The sequence below is a fragment of the Glossina fuscipes genome, unplaced genomic scaffold, assembly GCF_014805625.2.
Source record: "Glossina fuscipes isolate IAEA_lab_2018 unplaced genomic scaffold, Yale_Gfus_2 0, whole genome shotgun sequence".
NCBI classification, from domain to species: Eukaryota; Metazoa; Arthropoda; class Insecta; order Diptera; family Glossinidae; genus Glossina; species Glossina fuscipes.
The window spans coordinates 30,504,523-30,528,841 of record NW_023998414.1 but is presented as its reverse complement, the minus strand read 5'-3'; the positions used below and the strand labels follow the sequence as shown (position 1 = coordinate 30,528,841).

Sequence of the window (24,319 nt, the reverse complement as noted above, 5' to 3'; positions counted from 1 at the left end):
TTGAAGATATTACTTTGTAAATGCGAAAACCTTTCCACTATTCAAAGATTCATGTTAGAGGCGTCTATCCCTACTTGTCTGGATAACTTAATATCAATAAGATTATTTTTCGCTTTATTAGAGCGACTAGACTAACCATCTAGACTATCTTTAAAACAAAAAACAAGAGGTGATAGTGTTCCTTTGTAGTGCTTATTCTACTTTTTGTCTCAAAATTTCTATCTTTGCTCCAAATAAATTGTAATCATAATATTAATAACTGATTGCTTTATTTACAGCGCCAACAACAACGACAACAGTAATAACAACAAAAACGAGTTACAAAAGTTCAAAAACTAATCCATGTGAAATCAATCGTTTACGAAACTTCTCTTAGAAGGCATACTAAACAAGCCCGCGACCATCTATGTGCAACCGAAAAATTATTACCTATCGGTGCTTCCGGAAAAGCAAATGAAAATAAAGTAAACTCTTACAGCCGATATTAAAGTCGACCTGACCTGTACATTGGTATTTTCATTTTCCTACATTTTCTTGTCATACAAAAACTTAACTTACATAAAATCCCTTATGCGGGCAATGGCCGGATCAGTAGGACGACGTTGTCCAAATTTGGCACGGTACGTTTACATGTTAAACTACTATTTTGTATTAATTTTCATCACATAGTATTAGCAACTAATCATCGTTGCAGCAACGTTTTTGGATGTCAACGTGTTCCAAAAATGGTCCTATGCTATCCGAAATTTTTTGTACTCATTTAGTACGCAAATATATTACTTTTCGCGGCTTTCTATCGAAAAATAGTGAAAATGGAAGAAAACACTTTTTGTGTATAATAAAGTCTTTTGCAAAATAGGGCTTTAAAAGGTAGGCGGTCGTTGAAATGACCCGATCTAATCTATTTTCAATAACTATTATCATTGGGCGAAAACACGTCAATGTACCAAATTTCGTGGAAATATCTCTATACGTCGAAGAAGAGAATTCATGGACACATGTATTAGACAGACAGACGGATCGACAGGCGACAGACACGCTTAAAGGTACTTGATATTGTGCCCCAACATGTATTAATACGTGTCCGGCATAAGTGGTTTAAAATATAAAAACATTTTTAATTCTCTATAAAGTCTATTACGACAATACGCTACGGTATCGTCATTTAGACTTAGTGTTTACGTCACTTTTGTTTATTCCTTAACGATAAATTTACTCAACTCGGTCTTATGTACCCCGACGGATTATTTGATGTCTCCAAGTATTTATATGCAATGCTCCCTTATTATGTTTTTTTTTTTTTCGCCTGAATAGCCGAAGGCGATGAATCTCGACTAGCAACTCAATGGTCGTGGGTTCGAATCTCAAGTGCGGTAGAGTTTTTAATAAAAGCCGATAGTCTTGGATGCTAGTGCTTTATTTATTTTTCTGGCGAAATTATTAATAATAATAATATGTTTTTTTTTTGTCTTTGGGTTGTGTGAACATTGCTTACAACAGTATAGAATTTTATTTTTGGAATTATTTATTAAGTTAAAAAAAATAAAAAAAATTTTCCTGCAGAAATGATTTCCATATGATCAACTTTTTCCTGTGAATGTAAAGATTCAGCTACCACGACTAAGCTTTCACTATCGTGCAACACTTTATTTATGCAGTAACAATTTGGACTAAAAAAAACTTGCATCATTTTCATCAAAGTGAAAAGTGGGCACAGTTAGTGGCGAACATAAACAATTCAGAAAGTTACGCTCAGCGGGGGTCGAATCTCACATACCCACCCCTATTACAATCTGTATCGCCCAATACAACAACATTTTCTATATAGTAAAATATTTTTCATAATTTATTTTACTTACTATCCATAAGTTGCAATGAAAGCAATAGTTTGTAGGTTATGTACAAATGCAAATAGACGATTTCGAACTAACACACTTAACTTTTAATTTATTCTAATTTCCAAGGTTTTTTTCTTTGACAACCATCTCGCAAGTATTAACCCATTTTCAGGCAGATAATATATGTTCATTTGAGGAATGTACAAAATACTTTTAAACATCTTGTCTTGTTTGCCTTGTAAGTAATTTAACAGAAAACCTTAAAAAAGTGAAAAAAATAAAATATAATTATTTATAATTAAATATACTTGATATATTAATTTTTGCGACCAGGAGAGTGCCAAGACACAAAGAAATACAGATGCACAGACGGACAGACATGACTTAATCAATTGAAAATTTCACGCTGATCAAGAATATGCATACGTTTGGATTTTACATACGTTATGAGAAAAAACAAAATGAGTATAATCGCCTCTTCACTATCCTTCAGTGTTGGTCTTAGGTCTACCAAGAACCATCACAGACCTGAAATTCAGCTCTTGAAAGATAAAGCTCCCTAGTGAATTGTCGTGGGAAGTCGGACAAATCAAACTAACATTCAAAACAAACAAAAATGCTATAGTCGGGCAAGGCCGACCATTAGATGCGCGAAACCATTTACTTCGCTTAATTAATAATCGATTAAAAATTATACATTATTTTTATGTAAATGCATAATATTCGTGGCAGCCCTCATATTGTAGGATACTCAAATGTCGACGTGGTCTAGAAGTACCAAACTTAATTTCCTTATCAAAGATTTTATTATTTTTCAGTTGGTTCCGTCCAAAAAGGTTTGCTTTCACGAGAAATATAAAAAAATAGACCTACGCCTCCCAAATCTCCTATAGTTAATTAATTAAAGACGAGTTTTCATTATATAATAATAAAAATTAAACATTTTTAGCATATAAAGTCATATTTTTCATTAAAATCCTAATATCCAAAATATAGTCCTACGTGATTCGAAGTCGGTAAAGTTAGTTTTTATGTCAAATTGACCGAATACGATCGAATTTCCATCAAGATGTATTGAAAATCATGTTTTTTTAACATACAAAAAGATTCAGTTTGCGTAGAAAAGATTGAAAAAACCCTATCCGATTCAAAGTTTTCACACCAATATAAAACGCTGAGATACTATTGCTCAACGATTTTTGTCAAGAAATTCGAAAAATTGTATATATTTTTTTTTATAACGACTTATTAAAATAAGGCGAGTGATGGAGAGTGATCAATAAGTGTGGTCTGATTCGAATCATTTTCAATAGGGGACCGAGTGTCATAAAAATTCCGGTGAAATTTCGATCCGACGATTGTTCAATTTTTAAAGCAAATGTTTCACGGGGAAAAAATAACTCGAATGGATCAGAAATTGCTTAGGCAACTGTCATATTGGTACCGCTTAGCATCACATGGCTTAGTTTTCTCGGCATTTGTAGAATGAAATGTTGAGAAATTAGCCTGTAAACGCGGGCCATGTTAAGTTACAAACTAGTACGGATTTGGCCTAAGAAAGACAGTTTAGTTTTATGGTAACTTTGATATATCAAAGAAAACTGTTATCATGGTTCGCATCAACAAGACTGCATTGTAATAAATAAAAATCTTTTAATCCTACACACACACACACACACGCATATACCTTTTAAACTCTATATCGACATGATATGATAGCTGAATGAGTTATTGTTTATTTATTTATTTGTTAATAACATATTTGACAAACATTTCCTATAACATATAATGAGAGCAAAACATAGAGACTCATCGATGCCGTTCTTAATTAATCATTGGGAATATATTCGTTCTTGTTAATAGCCTCGATAATGATCTCTTTATTAAAGGTTTTACTGTGTAGGAGATTCAATATAATAAAAACGCCTTGCTTTTCACTTAAGTTAAAGAATTTATTGCTAACTACTTATGCCATGTGGAAGTTTTTTTTTTTTTTGACAAAAACAAACGTAGAAAGCGCAACCTATTCGCTCTCTATTCATTTAATTGAAACTGCGACATTAACACATAAACTGCTGTTGACCGCAATAGGTGACTTAAGTTTTCTTTGAAACCAGAGCAAGATCTAAGTAATAGAAAAAGTGCTAATGAGGTCTTTTTCTAATGCGAATAATATACGAATGAAATATTAAAAAAAAAAAAAAAAAAAAAACGAATATGAGAATGTGTACGCAAAATGAGATTTTCAAACGACAGCAACAGTAACAGCAACAAGAACAACAACAACAACAAGAACAACAAGCGAACAAATGAAAGAAACGAAACGAGCCAACAACATATTATTATAAGACATGCAATTGCAAATAAATAATTAGAAAAAAAAATATTGTAAAATTTATTTAAAACTGTTAGCTTTGCACAATGGATAGCAAAGAACAATAAAACCCACCTTAGATAGCGTATAGAAGAGACTTGAAAGTAGACCGATTGATACGTAATGCATTAGAAGAAGAATCGCGGGACATGTCTTTGATGTGACGTATCGTATTTTAAGAAGAAATAAATCGATTATGAAATAGTAACGCACGTCTCCCCAGCAATATAGCGTCGAATAAAAGGAAGTCGAACAACGTCAGATAAGTTGGAAAATTGCTTTTATTTTCATTCGCTACACTACATGTCAGCCATCGTATGTCGACGAGAGAAATATGAAGAGCGAAAGAGAGAGATGGGGGAAAGGAAAGAATGCATTCAACTATGTTGCAGAAGAAGCCTCATATGTATAGACCGCCATAGAAGACATAGTATGCCATCCACGGCGTAGAGGTCAATGCAGTTAAGCGGATTTGAATGAAAGATTTACATTGAGATTCTTTGCACTTTTTTTGTTTTTTGTTTTTTTTTTTTTTTTTTTTTGCTTTTCATTTTACGTACAATTTGTTGGTTAGTTAGTTGGTTGGTTGGTACGTTGCCATTGCCGTCTATTCGAGTTCATTTGTGTTTGATTTATTTATTCATTTTCAGTAAAACAGCAAAAAAAAAAAAAAAAAAAAAAACTAAACCGTCTCTACAATTCGGTTCGCAATTTTTTGATGTGTTGAAAGAACAACAAACAACAGGTAAAAACTTCAATTGCGAGACAGTAGAGAATTGTCATTAGATGGTACTTTAGGCTATTACCGTTACGTTCGGTGGTCGTTGATGTTGCGGTTGTGGTTGTCATTGTTGCTGTTGCTGTTGTTGTTGTTGTTGTTGTTGAACTATTTGCGGTTGCCGTGGTAGTGTAAAGGCATTTTAATCTTTTATGATGCGAATGATGATGCATTGAACTGGTTTTTTTTTTTTGTTTTTTTTTCGTTATATTTCTATTGCTCTGAGTTTGAGAAATTGGGGAAAAGGGAAACGTAAAGAATGTCTCAATTTGTTCCTTTTCGCAATTGTTGCTAGAGTTTTTTTTTTTTTTTTCAACTTTATTTTCCGTTCTACAATTTGCAAAATTATTATTACTTATGCTTCATTTGAGGTTAATTATTTTCAAAGCGCACTCTTCTATTGCGCTACTACCACTATTGCGAAACTTCTCCGTTTGTCTCGCTGTCTTTTCGCAATGCTGTCAATCTGCAAGCAGAAAGAAAAAAAAAAAAAAGGAATAAGAAAACTATGTTCGTTTTGCGATTAAATTTGGACATCGAGAAGGTTGTTTCGTTTTGATAATCTACGTAGGGCGGGCACGCCTCATTGAAGCTTTCCCACGTCGAGTGCGTGGCACGTCTCAGTCTTTCATTGAGATCACATGACGATAACTTTCACTTTTTTAAATGTGCTCCAAAAATCCGTTGATCAGCAAACATGAACATTTTGTTTTCATCAGAAAAAAAAAAGAAAAAAAACATTTACTGATGCCATGGACACCGATTGCGCTCGAAATAGTTCACTTGATGCAAGGGCAATGAAACTTTCAATGAAAATTATTGAACTGGGGGTGGGGGCGGGCGTAATAAAGAAGTCACCCAAAAAGTAACTTTATCGATGGGAACAGTTTTGCTTTGAGATTATTTGCTCATTACTTCTCTTTCTCCAGCCCATAAATTTGCGACACGCAACTTTAATTTTCAGCGACAAGTTAAACCGTAACGTAATCGTAAGATTTTTCAATTCCTAACCACAGCATAGAATCGACAAATTCATGTCATCGGCACACAACACTCTTGGAGCGTTCTCTTTACTCTCTTCATTTGTGCAGCTAGATCATCATGTACGGATTATGAAGTGTAATGTATGCGACAAATGATTTGATGATTTCTCTTAAAACGTTCAATTAGTGCAAACTATTGGTAGAAATGTACTTAATGTTGATGCGAACAGACGACATGAGAAAAACGCAGACCCATATAGCTCTGTGTTAAATGCTCAAATTAAGAACACTTCTCTTAAGGTAAATTTTGGCATTTTTGCAAGGTCTTGGAAAGCAAGTCGGAAAAAGAAACTTACGAAAGAACAACATACTTTAATAATCAACTCTGGCCAAAGAATAAAATCTAAGACTTTCTTAAAATTCCAGGCCTATGCAAGCATTTAGCATATCTAAGACTAGATGTGCTAGATCCGCTTTATTGAAAGCTTCATCGCACTTGAGATTTGAGCCCACGACCATTTGAATTGTTAGTCGAGACTCTGTCTATTCGGCCACTTAGGCGGATAACTCTGTAAAATTTATTTTAATGGCGAAATATTTGATTAACTAAATTACTTTGATTGTCAAAAAATAGAAGCAGCTCTCTAAGCGCGTTGCCAAGAATGCAAGAAATGCTTGCTTGTGCGTTGGATACTTAAATTCAGGACAAGATCTTTATACGAAAGGACAGACCATTTAACTAACACCGAATAGCTTGACTTAGAATTGAAATTTATCAACAATATGTATATAGTTTATAAATTTGAGAGATTACTTTTGAATGTTACAAAAAAAAATAACAAAATTAATATATGCTCGCCACGCGTATAATGCTTTTTCAATGTTTTTCTTATAGTAATTTCAGTTCAGAAAAATCGACTTATTTTCTAGTTTAATGGATTTTGGTCGGATTCGAGACGTTTTCATTTATTACCACGACATATTGCGGTTATATTCACCCTAAGGCGAACGTATTACAAATCGAATTCAATTTGCAAACTGTTAATATTGTGTAACATAGCGTTCTTGAAGCCATAGCAGTTAATCTTTTATTCTTTCATTCGATTTTCATGTTATTTAAGTCACTTTGATTAACGCTTTATTTATATTGGCTAATTGGGTCAATAAAGTTAGCGAAATTAAAAAAAAAAAAAAAAAAAAAAAAACAAATTTTTTTTATTTTTTTTTTATAAGCAAAAAATATGAGTTTAATTTAAATAACTTTCTAATCCAATCTATGCGATTATGAATACCAAAATTACGTGGTCCGATGTTTACTTACGATTCACTTAATTTTGTAATGAATGGGTTTCTCATATTTAACACTATTTACAAATTGAAGGTCATTCTGTTCAACTGGCTTTATTTATGTATCATAGATTAAAGTATAGTAAGTTTGCGATCAGAAAGCAGCAACATTTTCCCAATTAAAATATGGATACTCATCCACTCCAGTTTAATTGCATGTAATTCCGATTTACTTCTTCAAGCGAGTCTTTCGCTAACGTTTTTTTTTTTTTTTTTTCATTTTTTTGAACCTTAACCAGGCGAACATGGCATTGGCCTTTTCGCATTGATTAACTTTTGGTTGTAAAAGCAATACAGTGTGGCAGAGTTCATTATCGTGATGCGAAAATAAAGAATTGTTTGCGGATAATAACGCGCAACGCTCTACCAATTCTTCTTCTTCTTGTTAATAATTTGGTCGCGGACGAAGAAAATCATAGTGCGACTACATCGAGTTAATCGAAGGTAACTTCTTGAGCTCATCGAGCAACAATTGACGGGACTGACATCCCGATATTGTCTCTGACGAACCAACCCTCAAAAAACGCCTATCAAAGTTCTATGCCAATTCTTTCGTTTTCGTACGAATAACATTCGTTTTAGTGACGTCAGTTTTGTTGTTTTCAAGATAATCGAAAAACTGATTTTTGTATGTTAATACGCTGCGCTGGTCAATTGAAGAAAATACCATTCAAAGTCAGCATTGACCTGAAATGTGTTATGGCAACTGCTCTACCGCGTAAACAACAAGTTTCCTTGCGACGTCGTGGGGACACACTATAATTGTGAAAGCGGTTCACAACCAAAAGATATGAGTACCCCAGAGACAAAGTGAAAATTATCCGAAAGGATATCAAAAGGCAGTCATTTGCAATGTTGCATAAAAATGTTGGGCAGGAAAACGCTTAAGGTATGACTAAGCGCAATGGGACATAAACATGGACGTGTTACTCATTTGGAGCGCTGTTTAACCGAAATAAAACGGACTTTTTTTAATGGCTTATGCGATAATAATAAGCATAGCACGGGACTGTTCAATGCGACTCTCATGCGTTTAGTGTTCCGTATATCGACTGCGACATGGAACGACGAAGGAAAAAGTGTTCTTTCCTTAACATTACCAATATCGTGTTACGTGTTTATGGCTGCAAAGCCGATCTGGCCCCTGCAATTATTATCTGCTTTCAAATCTGCAAAATGAATGCTCAAGGAAAGAAGATTTGGATTTTGAGAGTTTGAGCAAGCCTTTCTCTACAAATGGCATCATAAACGTTTAAAAGCCTTGGAGTGCTTGCATTACTCTTAAAGAAGACTATCGCAGTAGAGAAACTTGAATTTTACAAAGAGAATTTATTTTTTACTAGGTCATGGGAATTGATTATATCTGCTCCATTATCCACTGAACATGTGTTGACTTTGAAAAGAAAAGCTTGCGCTACATATATTTTTGAATGAAGTTCGAATGTGGAAAGGAAATATGATACAAATAGATTCACAAGAGATACGAGAAACAAGAGGAAACTTGGTTCTATTTTCATTAGTAATCTCCCGTCTAAAGTAGATATTAATTTAAATTTGTTTTCCTTAAAATTAACTTAAGTCTCTTACAAATAAAAGATGATGATGATAATATCAACTGGAAAGCGACCACTGGTACGTCTACGATTTGAACAAAGAAGCCAATATGACCAGCTTCGTTACTTGGCGTGGCATAAGACGCTAAGTAACCTAATTGACTGTCGAAAGTTATGTTGATCGAGGACATCATTAAAACTATGCCCGAATATTTTATCAAAATTAATAAAATGAATGAAAATTTAATTAAATATATCTAAGACATCAACTCATCGGATTTTGATTGAAAGTTTGGTTCTCTGCAAGATTTGTGCATACTGTGCTAGTGCGCACAAGTTGACAAACAATCAAAAATTATGCAGAAAAAGTCACTTTTGCGATTAACACTTTTCAACTTCTCCCTGTCCCCCTCGGTCTGATTTATTTAATCAAGTGGGCGGCTGCCTATTCGGAAAAGTACAAAATTTTTCAAGGAAAACATTATGTATGTCGAGACGGAGACAATCCAAACCTGTTGCACGCATGCCATAAACGCTTTTAATGCAATAACTCGTCAGATTCGCAAGCACATTTGTTAAGACATCTTTTAAAGTGAAGCAGCCAGCAGCAGATGGCTTTACTAAAATATAAAATATGTCTTTCCGAACACGATCTACGACATTTGAAATGATTTTAGGAAATTCCGACATTGCTAGCATAGCTAGATTGGTATAAAAGACATGACAATGCATTCAAAGTTGGTATAAAACTAGAATCAAAATGATTAAACATCTTCCTGAAAGTAGTCCAAGTAGCATTGCAGTTAACTGGTTATAAAACTAGACGACGACAAAGAATACTTTCATATGAATGATGAAATTTTAGATCTAATAAAACTTCCTCTCCTCCCCTTCCTTTTTGTATATTAATTATTCGATGAATTCGTTAACAATTGCATTGGATTGCATTGCATTGCATTACTTCTAATATGTTAAGAATGCTTCTCAGCGCGAATAAGGGCTTTCCTCTACTCTATGCACTTTTAGGATGGAATGTTTGCTTTATTGCTGTTGACTGACTGACTTGTATAAAAATTGATATGATTTTCTTGTTTTTATTAATTTAATGCTCGCATACATTGCTGCGATGCAATTATTTTCAAGTTGTTTAAAGTGCCTGCACCACACAGACGAAGTTATAAAAGAAGAAAGCGACCACTTGTCGTTTATTAAAGATAACAACAGCAACATTACGAGTAAAATTCAACTCAAAGGTGCTAATTTAACGAAGGAAACACGTACGCGTGAGCATTATGTTTACAATAAAATGACAAGAAAATAAAGCAAGGCGTAATAACTTTTTAAAGAATAACGAGTGCATACATACATATATAAACACACACAAACACATACGCATAGGCATGATAGACAAGCACAATGCAACTTATGTTCTCTATGTCTATTTTTAAAGCAATTTGTAAGTTGCTCGTTCCACAATCAACTACATGTGTGTACAGCCGTAGCACCATACATACATTTGAACATATATTTCATATAATATAAATATATAAAAACATGTATATATATTTATTTATATATGCGCTGCAGGTACTCCTACCATCTGCACTACAAGTCTTATAAGAAGTTAAGGTAAATAAATATTTCCAACACAATAGCAATAACAATGTTTACAAAATGTTTAAGTAAAATATTTATATATATATATACATAATATATATAAATAAACATAATAGATGTTAAACGCTTACATTATATATAGACTTGTACAAGCACTACATACGTATGTTGTTTATGAAATTTATGTTACGTATGCATTGATATCTGCCTGCAATTGTAATAAATAACTTGTAAGAGATCGATAGAAAATTAAGGAAAGGAAAGAAAGGAAGACATAAGCTGATCACTTTCGAATAAACATTTATTTGACTTCAATTTTTTATTTTTTTATTTTTTTTTATAACATCACCAATACAATTAACAATTTGAAATGAATGATATCGCTGTCACAATACAGCACAACATATATGATAAGAAATTGAAAACAACATTTTTTTTTTGCTACGGCTTAAACCGATCTATTTAATACGTACAACATATCAATGGTTTTCGTTGTAATTAAACGAAAGCGGTATACATTTGCTTGGCTCTACGAGCGTACAATGACATTATTATAATGTAACTCATAACGAAAAACTATTTATATATATCAAAATTTTATTTTAGAATAAGTTCTTGGTATACGCACACATTTGCACAACATTGCGTATAAAGTAAAAAAGTAGAGCATCCTTGACCTAGCATCTTGGACAATTGAAGAAAGCACACAATAATATCGAGAAAAGCTTGTATTGTATTTCCTAGACCAAGATGCGCAAGATGTGCACGTAAGATACTGAAAATGATTTGGAACTATTGCGACTGACTATTAATATCAACTTAAAATCCCCAGTAAGTGTCATTGACTTGCAATAACAAATTGATTGCATTCTTTCATTCTTGTACACACCGACGTCGCTAATACCGAATGCATTATTTATGTGAAGTTATTGGAAGATATTCAATGTAATGTATTCCACAAAAAGTTTACCAAACTTGTTTTTTTTTGAGTTCATATAGAACTCGTAAACGAGGAGTAAGAAGTGGATTTAATTAATTAATTTTCTTTATGTGAAAAAATCTACAATCGATATAGAATTGATTTTTTGAATTAACCGGACGCAAAGGACAAAAACAAATCGTAAGCGCGATTACAATTAGCAGATTGCAGAAATTCTTTCAAGTTAACGGCATTTTCACAAGCATATCTCTCCGCGTTAGCTCGGACGCTTTCGCGTACTTATTGTGTGTTTCTTGAGACTGCAACTCATGTTCATGAGACTAATGAGACTTTTATACGTAATATCCGCAAATAAAAAGACGCTTAATATAGCAAATTGTGTAATTATTGTAGAACAATGCAAACGAGAAGATCACCAATTTTTTATTTGGCATTTAATTATTATCTGCGACCTAACCGATGCAATATAAGAAATTTGGAATAAAAAAAAATTGAGTTTCATTTTTGTGATTTCAGCACACACAGAGACGCGGAACCGATTTCGCTATTCACAATAACGGACAACAGCATCTACAGTTTATGACGGCACACATGGATATTTGTTTTAACAAACCTAATATGCTCTCCATGTGATGGGCATAAGAATATCACATGCAAGTATATAACGAAACTAAAAATAACACAACTCAGAAGCCAGAATAGTATGCCTACACAATACCGCAAACAGGAGAGAGAGATAGAGAATAAATTGTCCTGATTGGACTATAGATTGGTATGATACGCAATGCAAGAGAAAAATAATCAAATGAATAAACGAATCGCAATTATAATCTACGCTTACGGCAATAAGAAATATCTCTGAAAGGTTATCGTTTATTGTGCATTTATCACAGAAGGATACATCAAATTTTGCCTATTAATTGAGGCAACAAGGCATACCTGTAACGTACAGTCATATAAAAAAGAAAACATCTACACTCCGACACAAGTCTCTTAAATAGATATAAGAGACAAAATTCAGATCAATATTATCTCAAAAACGTAAGATGCCTTCAAAATATTAATTAATCTATAAAAATTTTTCTCTCTGCTTTTGTAAGTGCTTTTATAAGTATATCAAATCGCCTATGTGATTAAGTTATCCGAAAATACATACACGCCAACGATTAGTGTACCTAGTGTACCTTATCAACCTTTGATCAAGATCAAGAATATATTGTTGTTTATGGGCTTTCAAGGGTGAAATCGGCCAGAATTTCTAGCAACAATCGCATCACACATTTTTATATACATAGTAGTAAGCAATACTCACTTATCATCCATATAATAATCATTTTCATGTTCTCTACCACCTGCGGTGTAAGGGTATTTTAAGTTGATATGTTGTACGTACATCCATAATGCTTCTTCTGTTGCACATTGCAAGTCTTTAAAAACTTAATGAATCCTTGCTATAGATTTCATAAGCAAATAGTAGGAAATACTTGAAGATTCGGCTTAAGTTGAATAATAAGACTAGTCCCGGAAATATAGATTTCTTACTATTTCCGCTAACGCATGCTTCGTTTTCATGTAAAGCCTCCCCTTTTTCTAAATGGATTTTCTGGGAGAAGCTTTTATCACGGAACGCTACAAACTTAATTTGCTTCGTATATAAAGTTTCACTTATGTAAAAGCTTTCGCATGGGAGAGGGATTCAAAAAATATACTCGAAGCAGACAAATTTTTGTATTCACTTATCTATAAATCACTAACATTATTTTTAATGATCTCCTTCGAGAAATATACAAAATGCCATACTTCTACAGCAGATCCGATCCAATGCATTTTCATTAAGATTTTTTGTTTTTCCGTTAAAGCGCGTCAATGAATCAAAATTTAAGAATTTTGAATAATTTTCTCAGAATGATGACGAATACCAACAAAAAGATATAAGAGACAGCACTGTAAGCGTAGTATTTTACGAATAATACCATATAAGCCTGACTATCCATTTTCCCGGTATATGTTCTTTAAAGATTCTATCATGATATACCCAAATCATACCTTGAGTCCGATTTTTAACGGCTTATCGTAAGAAGCTCAATTCAAAGTGATTTAAGTAATTTCGTTTTTCATTGTCATCAATAATTGGAATTAAGACGCAAAATTGGCGAAAAGCCTACAGAGTTGTTCAATAACGGGCGGGATGCGTCTTCTTAGATCATGACAAAGCCAGAGCAAACGCCTGACTCTGCAAGGCGGAGCATTAGTTATCCTATTATTTCGTCTAATATAGCCATTCATTAAGTTTCCTGATAGTACAAAAAAAAAGTTACACCTACATAAAAATATATACAGACGTAATCTCCATGAAAGCCTTCAGTTTGGAGAACGCTAAATGCGTCAACTGCGATGCTTCATATTTGGAAAACTTAATTTACTTGCTCAAGATTTTATTATTTTCCGATTGTCTCCGTCATAATAAAAGTACATATGAGAATTAGTTGTCGCCAAAAGGCTAATTTTTCATGAGAGATCACATATATATATTTGGCTTTAAAAAATCAACCTATGGAATCAATACTCCCTATGGTTAATTTTTATGCTTCATTGCTACCATGGAATAAATTTCGCTATGAGATATGAAAAATTGAATATTTATGCTAACTATTCTGAAAATCCTTATATTAAATGGCGTCGAAAAAATATATGTTTTGTGTGCGCGCTAAGGGGAGGGTTGTCGATGGGGAATGTCGATGGTCCAATCTGAATCATTTTCAATAGAGGTTATCTTTCAGCCAAACACGTCAGCTGATCGCATTTTATCAACATATATGAAAAATAGCTCACCTGCCAGTTAAGCACAAGAAGACATGCACAGACGGGCAGATAAGCTTAGATCGATTCAGAAATTGATTTTGAATAGAATTAGATAACGTAAAGTGGATTTATCTCATGTTCTTCTGGATGTTGTATATATCCGCACGAACATAATGTATCTTGTCCGCATGTGGTGCTTTGGTGTAGAGTGTAAAGACAATATTAGTGCACTTCGATTGTCGAATAACGAGCTTAAAAGTAAGTCTTACTTCATTAAAAGACTGCCGGCAAAGCAAATAGTTAAGTCAATAAACATTAAAAGATGTTTTCCCGATTGACTTTTATGTGGACTTTAGAGTTGTCGTGTTGTTGTTGTTTTTGTTGGTGTTGTTGATGGTGCATAAATATGCAATTTTACCCCTTTGGTGTACCTGGTACAATTGGGTAGAAAAGAAGCAGATTTTTTGTGACACCTGGGAGATTCAGTTAATTGCTTGCAAGTAACTAATGATACCTCTTTAAAAACTCATTCTTCTACGGTTGCGCTACAAAATCTTATTTTCAATCGACGTCGGATTATTCAAAATTCACACTGACGCGAGTACAGCTTCTTAACTTGTTTGCATTTATCTTATAGATATTAAAGCAAAAAAAAAAAAAAAAAAAAAAAAAAAAAAATATTAACACACACACACACACAACCAATCCACATGCATCTTTACATAAATCGTTCTGGTGGCAATATCATCATTATCGTTCGTTACCATGCCGTCTGCGAGTGTATTTTTTGTGCTCTTTGCCTTTGAATATGTGTACGAATGAGTGAATGTACACAATCGTATTGTTTTCTATCGCATTGTTCACACAAAAGTAATCTCATGCAATTAGAAATTGAGATGATTTGTTTGCATTATTTTCACTATTTACCAAGTTGGTGGTACATTTATAAATGTATTGCGATATATTATACATATGTTATGTACATATAATGTTAATGATTATTTGTAATAATTTCCATAAATTTTTGCACTATACATCATAGTTGTACGCTAGTCGTACATACTCATTATGCGTTTTTTTTATTTTTTTTTTTTATAGAAATTGTCCTCCATTAGAAGAGTAGAAATTTTTGTGTTGTCTTACACGTATGATATGTTTATAAATAATTTTTTACAAAATGTCAAAAAAATACCGGGAATTTTCGTTTAATCAATATTAATAAAATGGAAATCATTTTTAATATAAATAAATATCGGTTAGTTAATATTATTAATAAACGTAATAGAACGGCGTTCTTATGCGGCAATATATTGTCTTTTTAGAGGAATTTCTTGGCCGTAATCGGTAAAAATATTAAAAACACTCTTTAAGATAAGCTTATCCCTTGTTATTGTCACATATAACGCAGCTTCTTGAACGCATTCTATCGAAATTTGAAGAATTCAACTATTATTTGATTCCGAAAGGTCATTTCGCCTTTCTTTTGATTTTTTACTCACACTTAAGCTGACTTACCACTATATGGTTTGACGGCCCTATCAACTTGTATCCTCAAAATATTTGTTTGATTTTGCGCAATAGCTTCTGTTAGGGCCCCAATCTAAATTGAAAGTATAATTTTTTCATTTTTCTATTTTTGAGCAAAGACTAAAATGCTATTCAAGCAAATGAAAAATTATCCGATATATCTGGAAAAGATCGGAATCGGCAATGCCAAAATTGGTTTGAAAAGCATCATTGCGACAGTTTTGATGTTGACGATGCACTACGTTTTGAAGCGGTAAATTAAGGATATTTAATGATGCAAACCCGGCGAATAACAACTCGTAAGATCTATCCATTTATACATTATACAATAAAATCATCTCTCAATTTGATAAAAGATATGATCTTCCGCACAACCCAATAATCTATCATAGTATTATTTATCCGCTAAATATTAAGCATTTGCAAATTCATATATTCATACATAGCATGGTTCAATTCAATACATTTTCAAGGCAATTTTTGCTCAATTCAAAATAAGTCAGTGTAACAGATTTTATTAACATGTAGTAGTGACAAGCAATTAAAAAATTTCTTCTGGAACGATTTGTGTAATAAAAAATAGCTTGATCTCAAATCGTTTTGAGCTTTGCATACACTTGCAGAAAAGTCATATATATCCTAGTGCAATAACTGGTGTCGATATTATAATCATTAATAGCCTAAGGGAGATAGTAGAAGACATTAACATAATTAATGAATCCAATCCGAAAGATTGTTATCAACTTGAAGTGAAAGGTACTTTTTTCACTCTTCTACTTATAGAAGTTTGTGATTGGATAGACTCGAGTAAAATCTCAAGCAACGAGCGCCTGTGTATTTAGTAAAAAGGGCTTCGATTAATCGGGCGTTAGTGTATCTAAACGTAATACTTCAAGCAGAATTTTTAAAGGAGATTATCTAAAATTTGATGATAAGGTGAGGAATGTATTGTTCCCAGTACTTTTTTTTAATCGAAATGCAATGAACACAAGCACATTTAAATATTTCTTTTTTTTTTTTTCAACTTAATAAATGTTTTCATAAAGTTAAACAAAAATATACTATGGATTTCATTTCGTTCATCGAAAATAATTGACCCCTTTTTGAAAATGTTGAAACAAACTCGGGCATCTGTTAATGAAAATTATAAATATTGTATTAAAAATGGCAAAACAATAAACAACAGAAAGAAATTGTATTCGGTTTAAACCGGTCATCTTTATCCCTTCGATCTTTATTTTCTTCTTCTTTTTTTTTTTTTATTGCTTCACGAATAAGAACTAAAGATATCGTGCTTCATTACAAATGAATAAGTGTTAAGGCGTAAAGCCCTAAAGCATCATAAGCACTGGCCCAACGAGCATAAGGGATAACTTTAAGTTTTGCCTCATTTTTAAACTGTCGACATAGATTTGTCCTTCACTGTGCCTATTTTTTATTACGCGGCGAATTATCTTTTGCTTTGGCTTGCTGAAGAAGACGAAGAGACCTTTGTCGTTCTAATGCGTTTTGAGATACGTCGTAAACACTAGAAGATTTTCAAATACAATCATTATTGAACATTCACCGATTAAATACTAGAAAAATATATATGACACATCATGATTATGATAACCGAAATTTTTGAAAGAAAATTATTCAGCAATATTATCGCAGATAGATCGTGAGACTCTTTGAAACAATTCCAGAGAAATACTTGAACGATCTCTTCAACCACAATGAATGACAATTCGATTTGCTTGATTCATTCATTGACGAAAATGTTGCACAACTTGATTTCTACAATAAATGAATCCGTTACTGAACACTGATGGTTGACCCTTTTTGTTCTGAAATTTTTCCTATCGATTTGCTCAACAGGACAATACCACGTACAGTCCCACGCCGTTCGTGAGGCAATACTAAAGAGTAAAAAAGTGAAATGCGCAGTGCGGAGGAAGTGTATTAACATAATAGAAGAATTGATATAAATATGGATTTCCCCGGATAAGTCTTCAAATTTCCACACATATTATAGAAGTAATCTTAAAAAGGAATTATGTATTTAATATTCGCATTTCCTAGTAGTGGCGGTTTGCTTTAGATTTTAACCGAGAAAATTATTTGAAATGTTTGACTTTAGTCATCATCAAAAGTCAATTGAAACTGAAACTCTGTTTCATTTTGTATTTTAATTTCTACAACGTGGAACGACACGATACACAAACGGACAAACACGGCCAAGTTGACTGGGGAATATGACAAACGAAGTAATAAAATAATCGACCTCGTCTTATCGTTATACACACAATAACAATAATAATAATAATAAACTGATGCACTGAACTGTTAGTGAAAATGCGCAACAGAAACCTCGTTAGAGGCCAAATTAATAAAAATTTGTTTGCTTTACTTTTCATTAAGAAGAAGAAAAAAGACGGAAAAATCAAAATTATTGCCAAAAAAGCAAAAAACAAAAATGTATAAAAAAAAAAAAATAAGTAAAAAAAAAAAAAAAAAAAAAAAAAAAACAAATTATTGTACAGATACTAAAATGTGTAAAAATGTCTTTGCAAATTATTTGTTTATTATTTAAAAAGAATAAAACAATCGAAGAAACTATTTTTATCTTGCAGCGAATCCTAGATACGAACCAATAAACGCTGAATATGTCACTGGCTGAATATTTAGACAATTTTAAATAAATATTTATACAAAAGACTATCATCTACAATATTTGAAATTTTTAGGGTAAATATAATGAAAATTATTCAAACACCCTTTATCACACCCATCACCGAAGGACGACGAACATATTCGTTTTGGCAAAACGTCTTTAACGGCTAAAAAGAAAACGCAAGAGACATCATCAAGTATACATATTCTTGATCATCTCCAAATTCTTAATCGCTTTCAGCATGTCCCTCTGTCCGTCTGTCTGCCTGCTATTTTGTTTACAAAAATGAAACTGTCGACTTAAAAATTTGGCATAAACATTGGAAATTCTTGCACGCAAGTTGCTGTTGAAAATAGGCGAAATCGCCCGGTAGAACACACCTACAATAGTATGTGAAGTGAGGACACCTCTGTTGTTTGCTCATTACTCATAACCTACTGCAGATAAATGAAGCGAAAATTCATACGTATACGATGCCGTAGTATATGGAAAATTCGACCATGCCTGCTCAATTTTATAGTATATCATAATTTCATATTTTTTCCTGTATCTTTATAGCCCGCAGAGGCAAATTTCAAAAACTTTACAATGTATGTAAATTCAGTTTCAAAATCGAAATGCACCTAAAACAGTCCGTCCGCCTGCGTAACTGCGCAATATCTGTGGTAAACATTCTTTCGTTCGCAAAAATGAAAGGGTCGCCAACAATTTTGCAAAAAATTGTAAAAGCAATCCAAAGCGATCAAAGGATCGCTTTACATGTTTTTTGCTTCTTACTTATAAAATTCTTAAAATGGAAAAAATTCCGCCGCGTCCGCCCGATACTATAAAAAATGAAAATAATCTAACTTAAGTATAAGACGATTAAGCTAAAATGATTTGACGAACGCTTTGCCTTTTACTAAAATTGCATATAAAACGATACGTAAAACCTCTCGAGATCACTTAACTTGAATCAAGTGTTTACTCTTTAAAATAAAGGAGTTATTACTATGCAGGAATGAATACAAGAAAATAGGGCTGAAGGATAAATGTTGGGAAGATGTGATGATAGTAACATTAGTGCGATATTATTTGACAAGATGGTCGTAGGCCGTAACCGCAATCAGATCAATCAATTTAACTGAAATTCTGATGATGCCAGTCCTGATAAATTTCTTTACGTTTCTTCGAATGAATAGGTCAGAGTGAGATATGCGCTCAAGCTATTGATGCAGACTAGGCAAAAATTCATGCATATCTGTCTTTAAGAAAGTTTCCGGAAAGTTGACTCGCGATGCTACCAAAAAATTATTTCATCTTTTTTATTTACAACAATAATGCGCTTTTTTAAAAGCACATATGTCTCTTTTATATGAAATCTCTCGTTAGGTAACAAGCTAGTTATGAACTTCGATTTTAAGATTCCTAGGACCTCCTAGGACATGCACAAATAAGTTCAAGTTGGTCTCAAATTTTCCTTATTGAAATATGTGGCAACGAACACAACTAGAGGACAAATGTAGAAGGGTTTTTCAGTAAATGCTTAAGATCTTAGGTTCGTGTAATAATGACCAGTTTTCTCTATATTTTGCAATCAATATCGTCCATGTGCCTCTGCTGGGTGTTAAAAAATACGATTTCCGCTCTCGAAATGCCTCCTGTACGTGTAATATGGCGATGGTCGCAAGGAAATGGCAAAAGTGACGAAAGGGAAAGAGATAGGCTGCTGCCTCCTATAGCTATCAGCGCTCAGTATAGCTTCGACCAGAGTAAGCTCTAACGCATTTGAGATTTGCATTTAGGGCGAATAAAATATTTTCACTTTTGTGAGTAAACTGTTCTCTTGGTTTTAAATATCCCCTTTTGAACGTAATTAGGAGTAAGAAAATTGTATTCGGTTATGAATGAATTTTTTGTACCCATCATCGTTATTCTATTTTTGTGGAATAATTTTGTGAATCTGTTGTAGTTGATGAGCAACGAGCAGAAAAGAGGAAAAGCAAAAGTATTCACTGTTTTTATTACATGGGTACATATGGGCGCTGTACGCGTGTTTTGTAAAGAGGTGAAGTGCTTTCCAAATTCCCTTGAAGATTTTTTAGCCGGTATCTTTACGGGAGAACGTTTACCACAGATACTACACATATTTGCTTCCGTCTAAGCAATTGATGGATAAATAAACGGTCCGAGAAGCTTAGGCGCATTCCGAATTTGAAAATGCTCAAGAGCTTATGTACTTTATTTTTAGGTTTTTGAAACTTGCTTTTGTGCGGTGAAATGATATTATAACTCTCTATTACATTGGGTAGGCGTGTTTACGAGTAATGAGGAAAAAATCAATTTTTTATTTCGTTTGAAAAACAGAGCTATTCCTACTTTACGTGGTTCTGCGGGCGTGTCGTTCGACCGGCTTGATCCATTTTCAATGTCAGTCTGCGTGCAAAAACTTTCAATCTTTCTGCCAGATATCAAGTCAATATCTTCATGTTTGCGAGCAGAAAAATTGTTAACAACGGACAGACGGACATGCTTAAATCGATCTAAAATTTGACATTGATCAAGAATGTATATACTTTGTGATGTCTCTGAAGCTTGCTTTCGGGCGTTGCAAACGTTTTGACAAACCGAATATACCCGTCATCCCTAATTGGAGGATAAATATTTCAGTGCATCTGCCCAAATAATTAAATTTAAAACATAGAAAGAAAACGCACTTGAATTTAAATACAAAAATACTTTTAACTCGCTTTTACTAAGGGGCTAATGGGGCTAATGGCCTATTCATTATCTTCATTAACTCAATCTACATAGTCTCTTTTAGTTTAAATAATTTCTCTAATATCTCTTATAAGAAAATAAAAATAAAAAGCACAAAAAAACAAAAAAAAATAAATGACTAAATTTTCTTCTTCTTTCTTTTTTTTTGTTTTTGTTGCTTGATTAATTTCTAGTGCTTTATCTTCTTCAAATAGATGATAAACTTAATGTGATAACATCATGGCTACTTCGGATATATATATATATACGCGAGAACTGATTCAATGCATGCATATATGAAATGCAACAAGTTGAGATAAGGCCCTAATTATTATTATTATTATTCTTACTTGCTTTAGTCAAAATGAAAGAAAAGGGAAAAAGCAAACACAATCTAACAATTATGTGAAAATTTTTGCAGAATCTGTTAAAATACACATATATAAAAAATTACAAAATATATGCGTGCCATGCTCTACATTCTACGTTAGTCATTGAGTAAAAATGTGTTTTAGTCAGTCACTCGCGGCCAGATACTATTATTATATTTACATGTTATTACGAATTGTAAACAATCCGGATGAAATCTGTTTTACTTGCATTCATTTATTTAGAAAGAATATTTTGAAAGCATTATCAAGACATTTTGCAATGATATGATAATTTTGACTAAAAGACGAAAATCATGTATCACTCACTAAACACACAATTCCTTATCGGGCTAATTGAATTCTTATTAAGCAAAGTTACGGAAGTTCAGGATCTCTGCTCTAAATCACCTCACCCAATAACACTCTCATCTGGCTGTACATGTGAACGAAACGTGCCATTAAATTTGGCACGTTGGTCCAGGAGCAGTATGGGCCTGTCAATCGTGTCGTCATCATATATGCATAAGATAGGAGACTTATTGCATGATATGTTATGATGATAGAGTAGCAAAAGTGTTCTCGATAGTCAAATAGAAAATTTTCTTATCATTAATGGTTTATTTTTTTTTTCGCTTTTTCGAAAACGAAACGAGCCGAAGAGTGATTAAAATTCGTTATTAACAAGTTTAGCTCATCTCTTTTTTTCTCGATTTTTTAATAGAAAGCTTCCATTAGTATTTTCGTTGACGACTTTGTATTAGATTTGTTCGTTTTCTTGATTTTATTTATAAAATACAAAAAAGATTTGAAATTTTGCCAAAATGAAAAAAAAAAAAAGTCGGGAAGTTTAATTATTTGATTACGTGTAGTCAGTCTTTCGAAGAAATTTAGTTAAAATTCGAATTTCTTTTCTTTTCTTTTGCACAAAACTCAATACTCAAAGAGTAATGACCTATTTGGCTATTTTTAATAGCAAATCGAATTTCAAGATTTCAACAAATACCTTTAAACATCAGGGGCGAAATGCTTTCGTATATTTTTAAGAAGGCAAAGAACAACCCAATTATATTCGATTTAAAGTGAATTTTTCTTTAAATAAGAAGAAGATCATCCATAAATTATATTATATCGTTTTTATGATGCAACGTATCTGTACCCACAGCCATGGGTCTTAGTTCGTAGGATTATTTATTAAGGGCTCTCGAATTGCATGAAGCATGTAAGGCAATAGTCTCTCATTTACTTTACGATCGGTAAAAGGCTTTCTAAAGCTGACCTCAAAAGACAGCTAAGAGTATTAGGTGATATATTAGTTTTTCGCCTTCAGATATCTCAAAAGTACTCTCTACTGTAGATGTAACAAAGATTTTATTAAAGAAGATAAATGAATCACGGCATTTTAATTTATAATATACACAAAATCGTCTTATTTTTTGATCACACTAGTGCGGACGAGATACCCCCAATTGACTTTAAAACACTATTTTATATACAATAGGTGCGATATACAATTCAAATATGACTTCTTCGTCGCACGAGTAGCCGAGAAGGTAAGATTTGCGATTACCAAGTCTGAGTTCGAGAGTTCAAATCTCAATATGGATAGAGTTTGATAGTAATAGTGAGTGCTAAGTCGGTAGCGATTATGAATATAGCCCCTACGCTACAAATCATATCTTCGATATTTCTTTCCGTTCCCTCACTTCTTTGCGACCATCAACGTATTACACGGATAGGGAATATGCCCTGAGTGAGTAGTCATCATAAGCATAATAAGAGTCATTTTGAGATTAAATTCTATATCATACACCAATTGTGCTACAGGGGTATATTAAGTTTTTCTGTCCGTCTGTTCGCCATGTTTTCTTCTGTTCAACCTACAGTTGAATCGCAATTTTTTTTTGCGATATTTTTATGAAATTTGGTTGGCTGGTGTTTTCTGGATAATAGATGAACGCGATTGAAAATGGTTCGGCTTGGACTACTTTTTCGCGCACTTCCCATACAACAACTTATACTTAACTTTATACTTGAAAAGTCATTATATGAATAACGGTAAACTGGTGTATGGTATTTAATGGTAGACCGTGGCAGACCGTGAAAACCCAACGTAATGCTTTTGCCTTTTTGTAGAATGAAGGAAGTGACTACTCAAGAGGCATCTTCAGTGCTAAAGCTTAGAAACTTTTAGCTCATCTAACAAATCCTTTGTGAAGAGCATTAAAAATCTCCGTTAAAGTTAAAATCAAATACAATATGTTTGTTTTAATAAATTTCAATTAGTTTTCGATTTTTCGATCAAATAACATCAAATTTTTAAACTTGCTTTGTGAAAATAAAAGCAAAGAAGAATACATATGTGCTTTGAGTTGACATCTAGTTCTTCTTCTTTTTTTTTTTTTTGAAATTTGCACGACCTGGATCAACAATAAATCGACAGGCCGACAGTGAGAGAGAAAGGGGAGAGAGAGAGAGAGAGAGAGAGAGAGAGAGAGTAAAGAGACCGAGAACAAGCAAGAGAGAGACATGTGCTGGATAAGAAAAGCAATAAATCATATATAGTTTGGGTTACAATAAAGAAATTAAATCCACGTGAACTATTTCGTAAGATAGAAATTATAAAAAATTTCGAAAATATTATTTTAATATTTTAATATCGTTTTGTGTAACATAATAATTACTATTCATTTTATTCATCAGCCATGAATTTATGACTTTAATTTTATTTTCACATTTAAAATATGTTTACATTATTCATAGTTCATCAAAATATTTGCACACGTTTTGTGACTAC

General features: G+C 32.9%; 1 protein-coding gene across 5 annotated transcripts in view; it reads right to left on the bottom strand.

Annotated features, from left to right (window-relative positions):
* LOC119639688 (SH3 and F-BAR domain-containing protein DDB_G0274695) overlaps positions 1-24,319 on the bottom strand; it is a 61,401-nt gene that overhangs the window by 5,628 nt on the left and 31,454 nt on the right. The window contains exon 1 of one of the 5 annotated variants that reach the window (XM_038037251.1): positions 4,288-5,012. The exons of 3 other annotated variants lie outside the window; for them this stretch is intronic. Coding sequence is in view for 1 of the 2 variants with exons in the window: in XM_038037278.1 (XP_037893206.1) it covers positions 4,288-4,341 (54 nt within the window). In the remaining variant the exon portion in view is untranslated. Of the gene's footprint in view, positions 1-4,287; positions 5,013-24,319 lie in introns of those variants that run through there. One more of the 5 variants, XM_038037278.1, reaches the window with a different exon arrangement.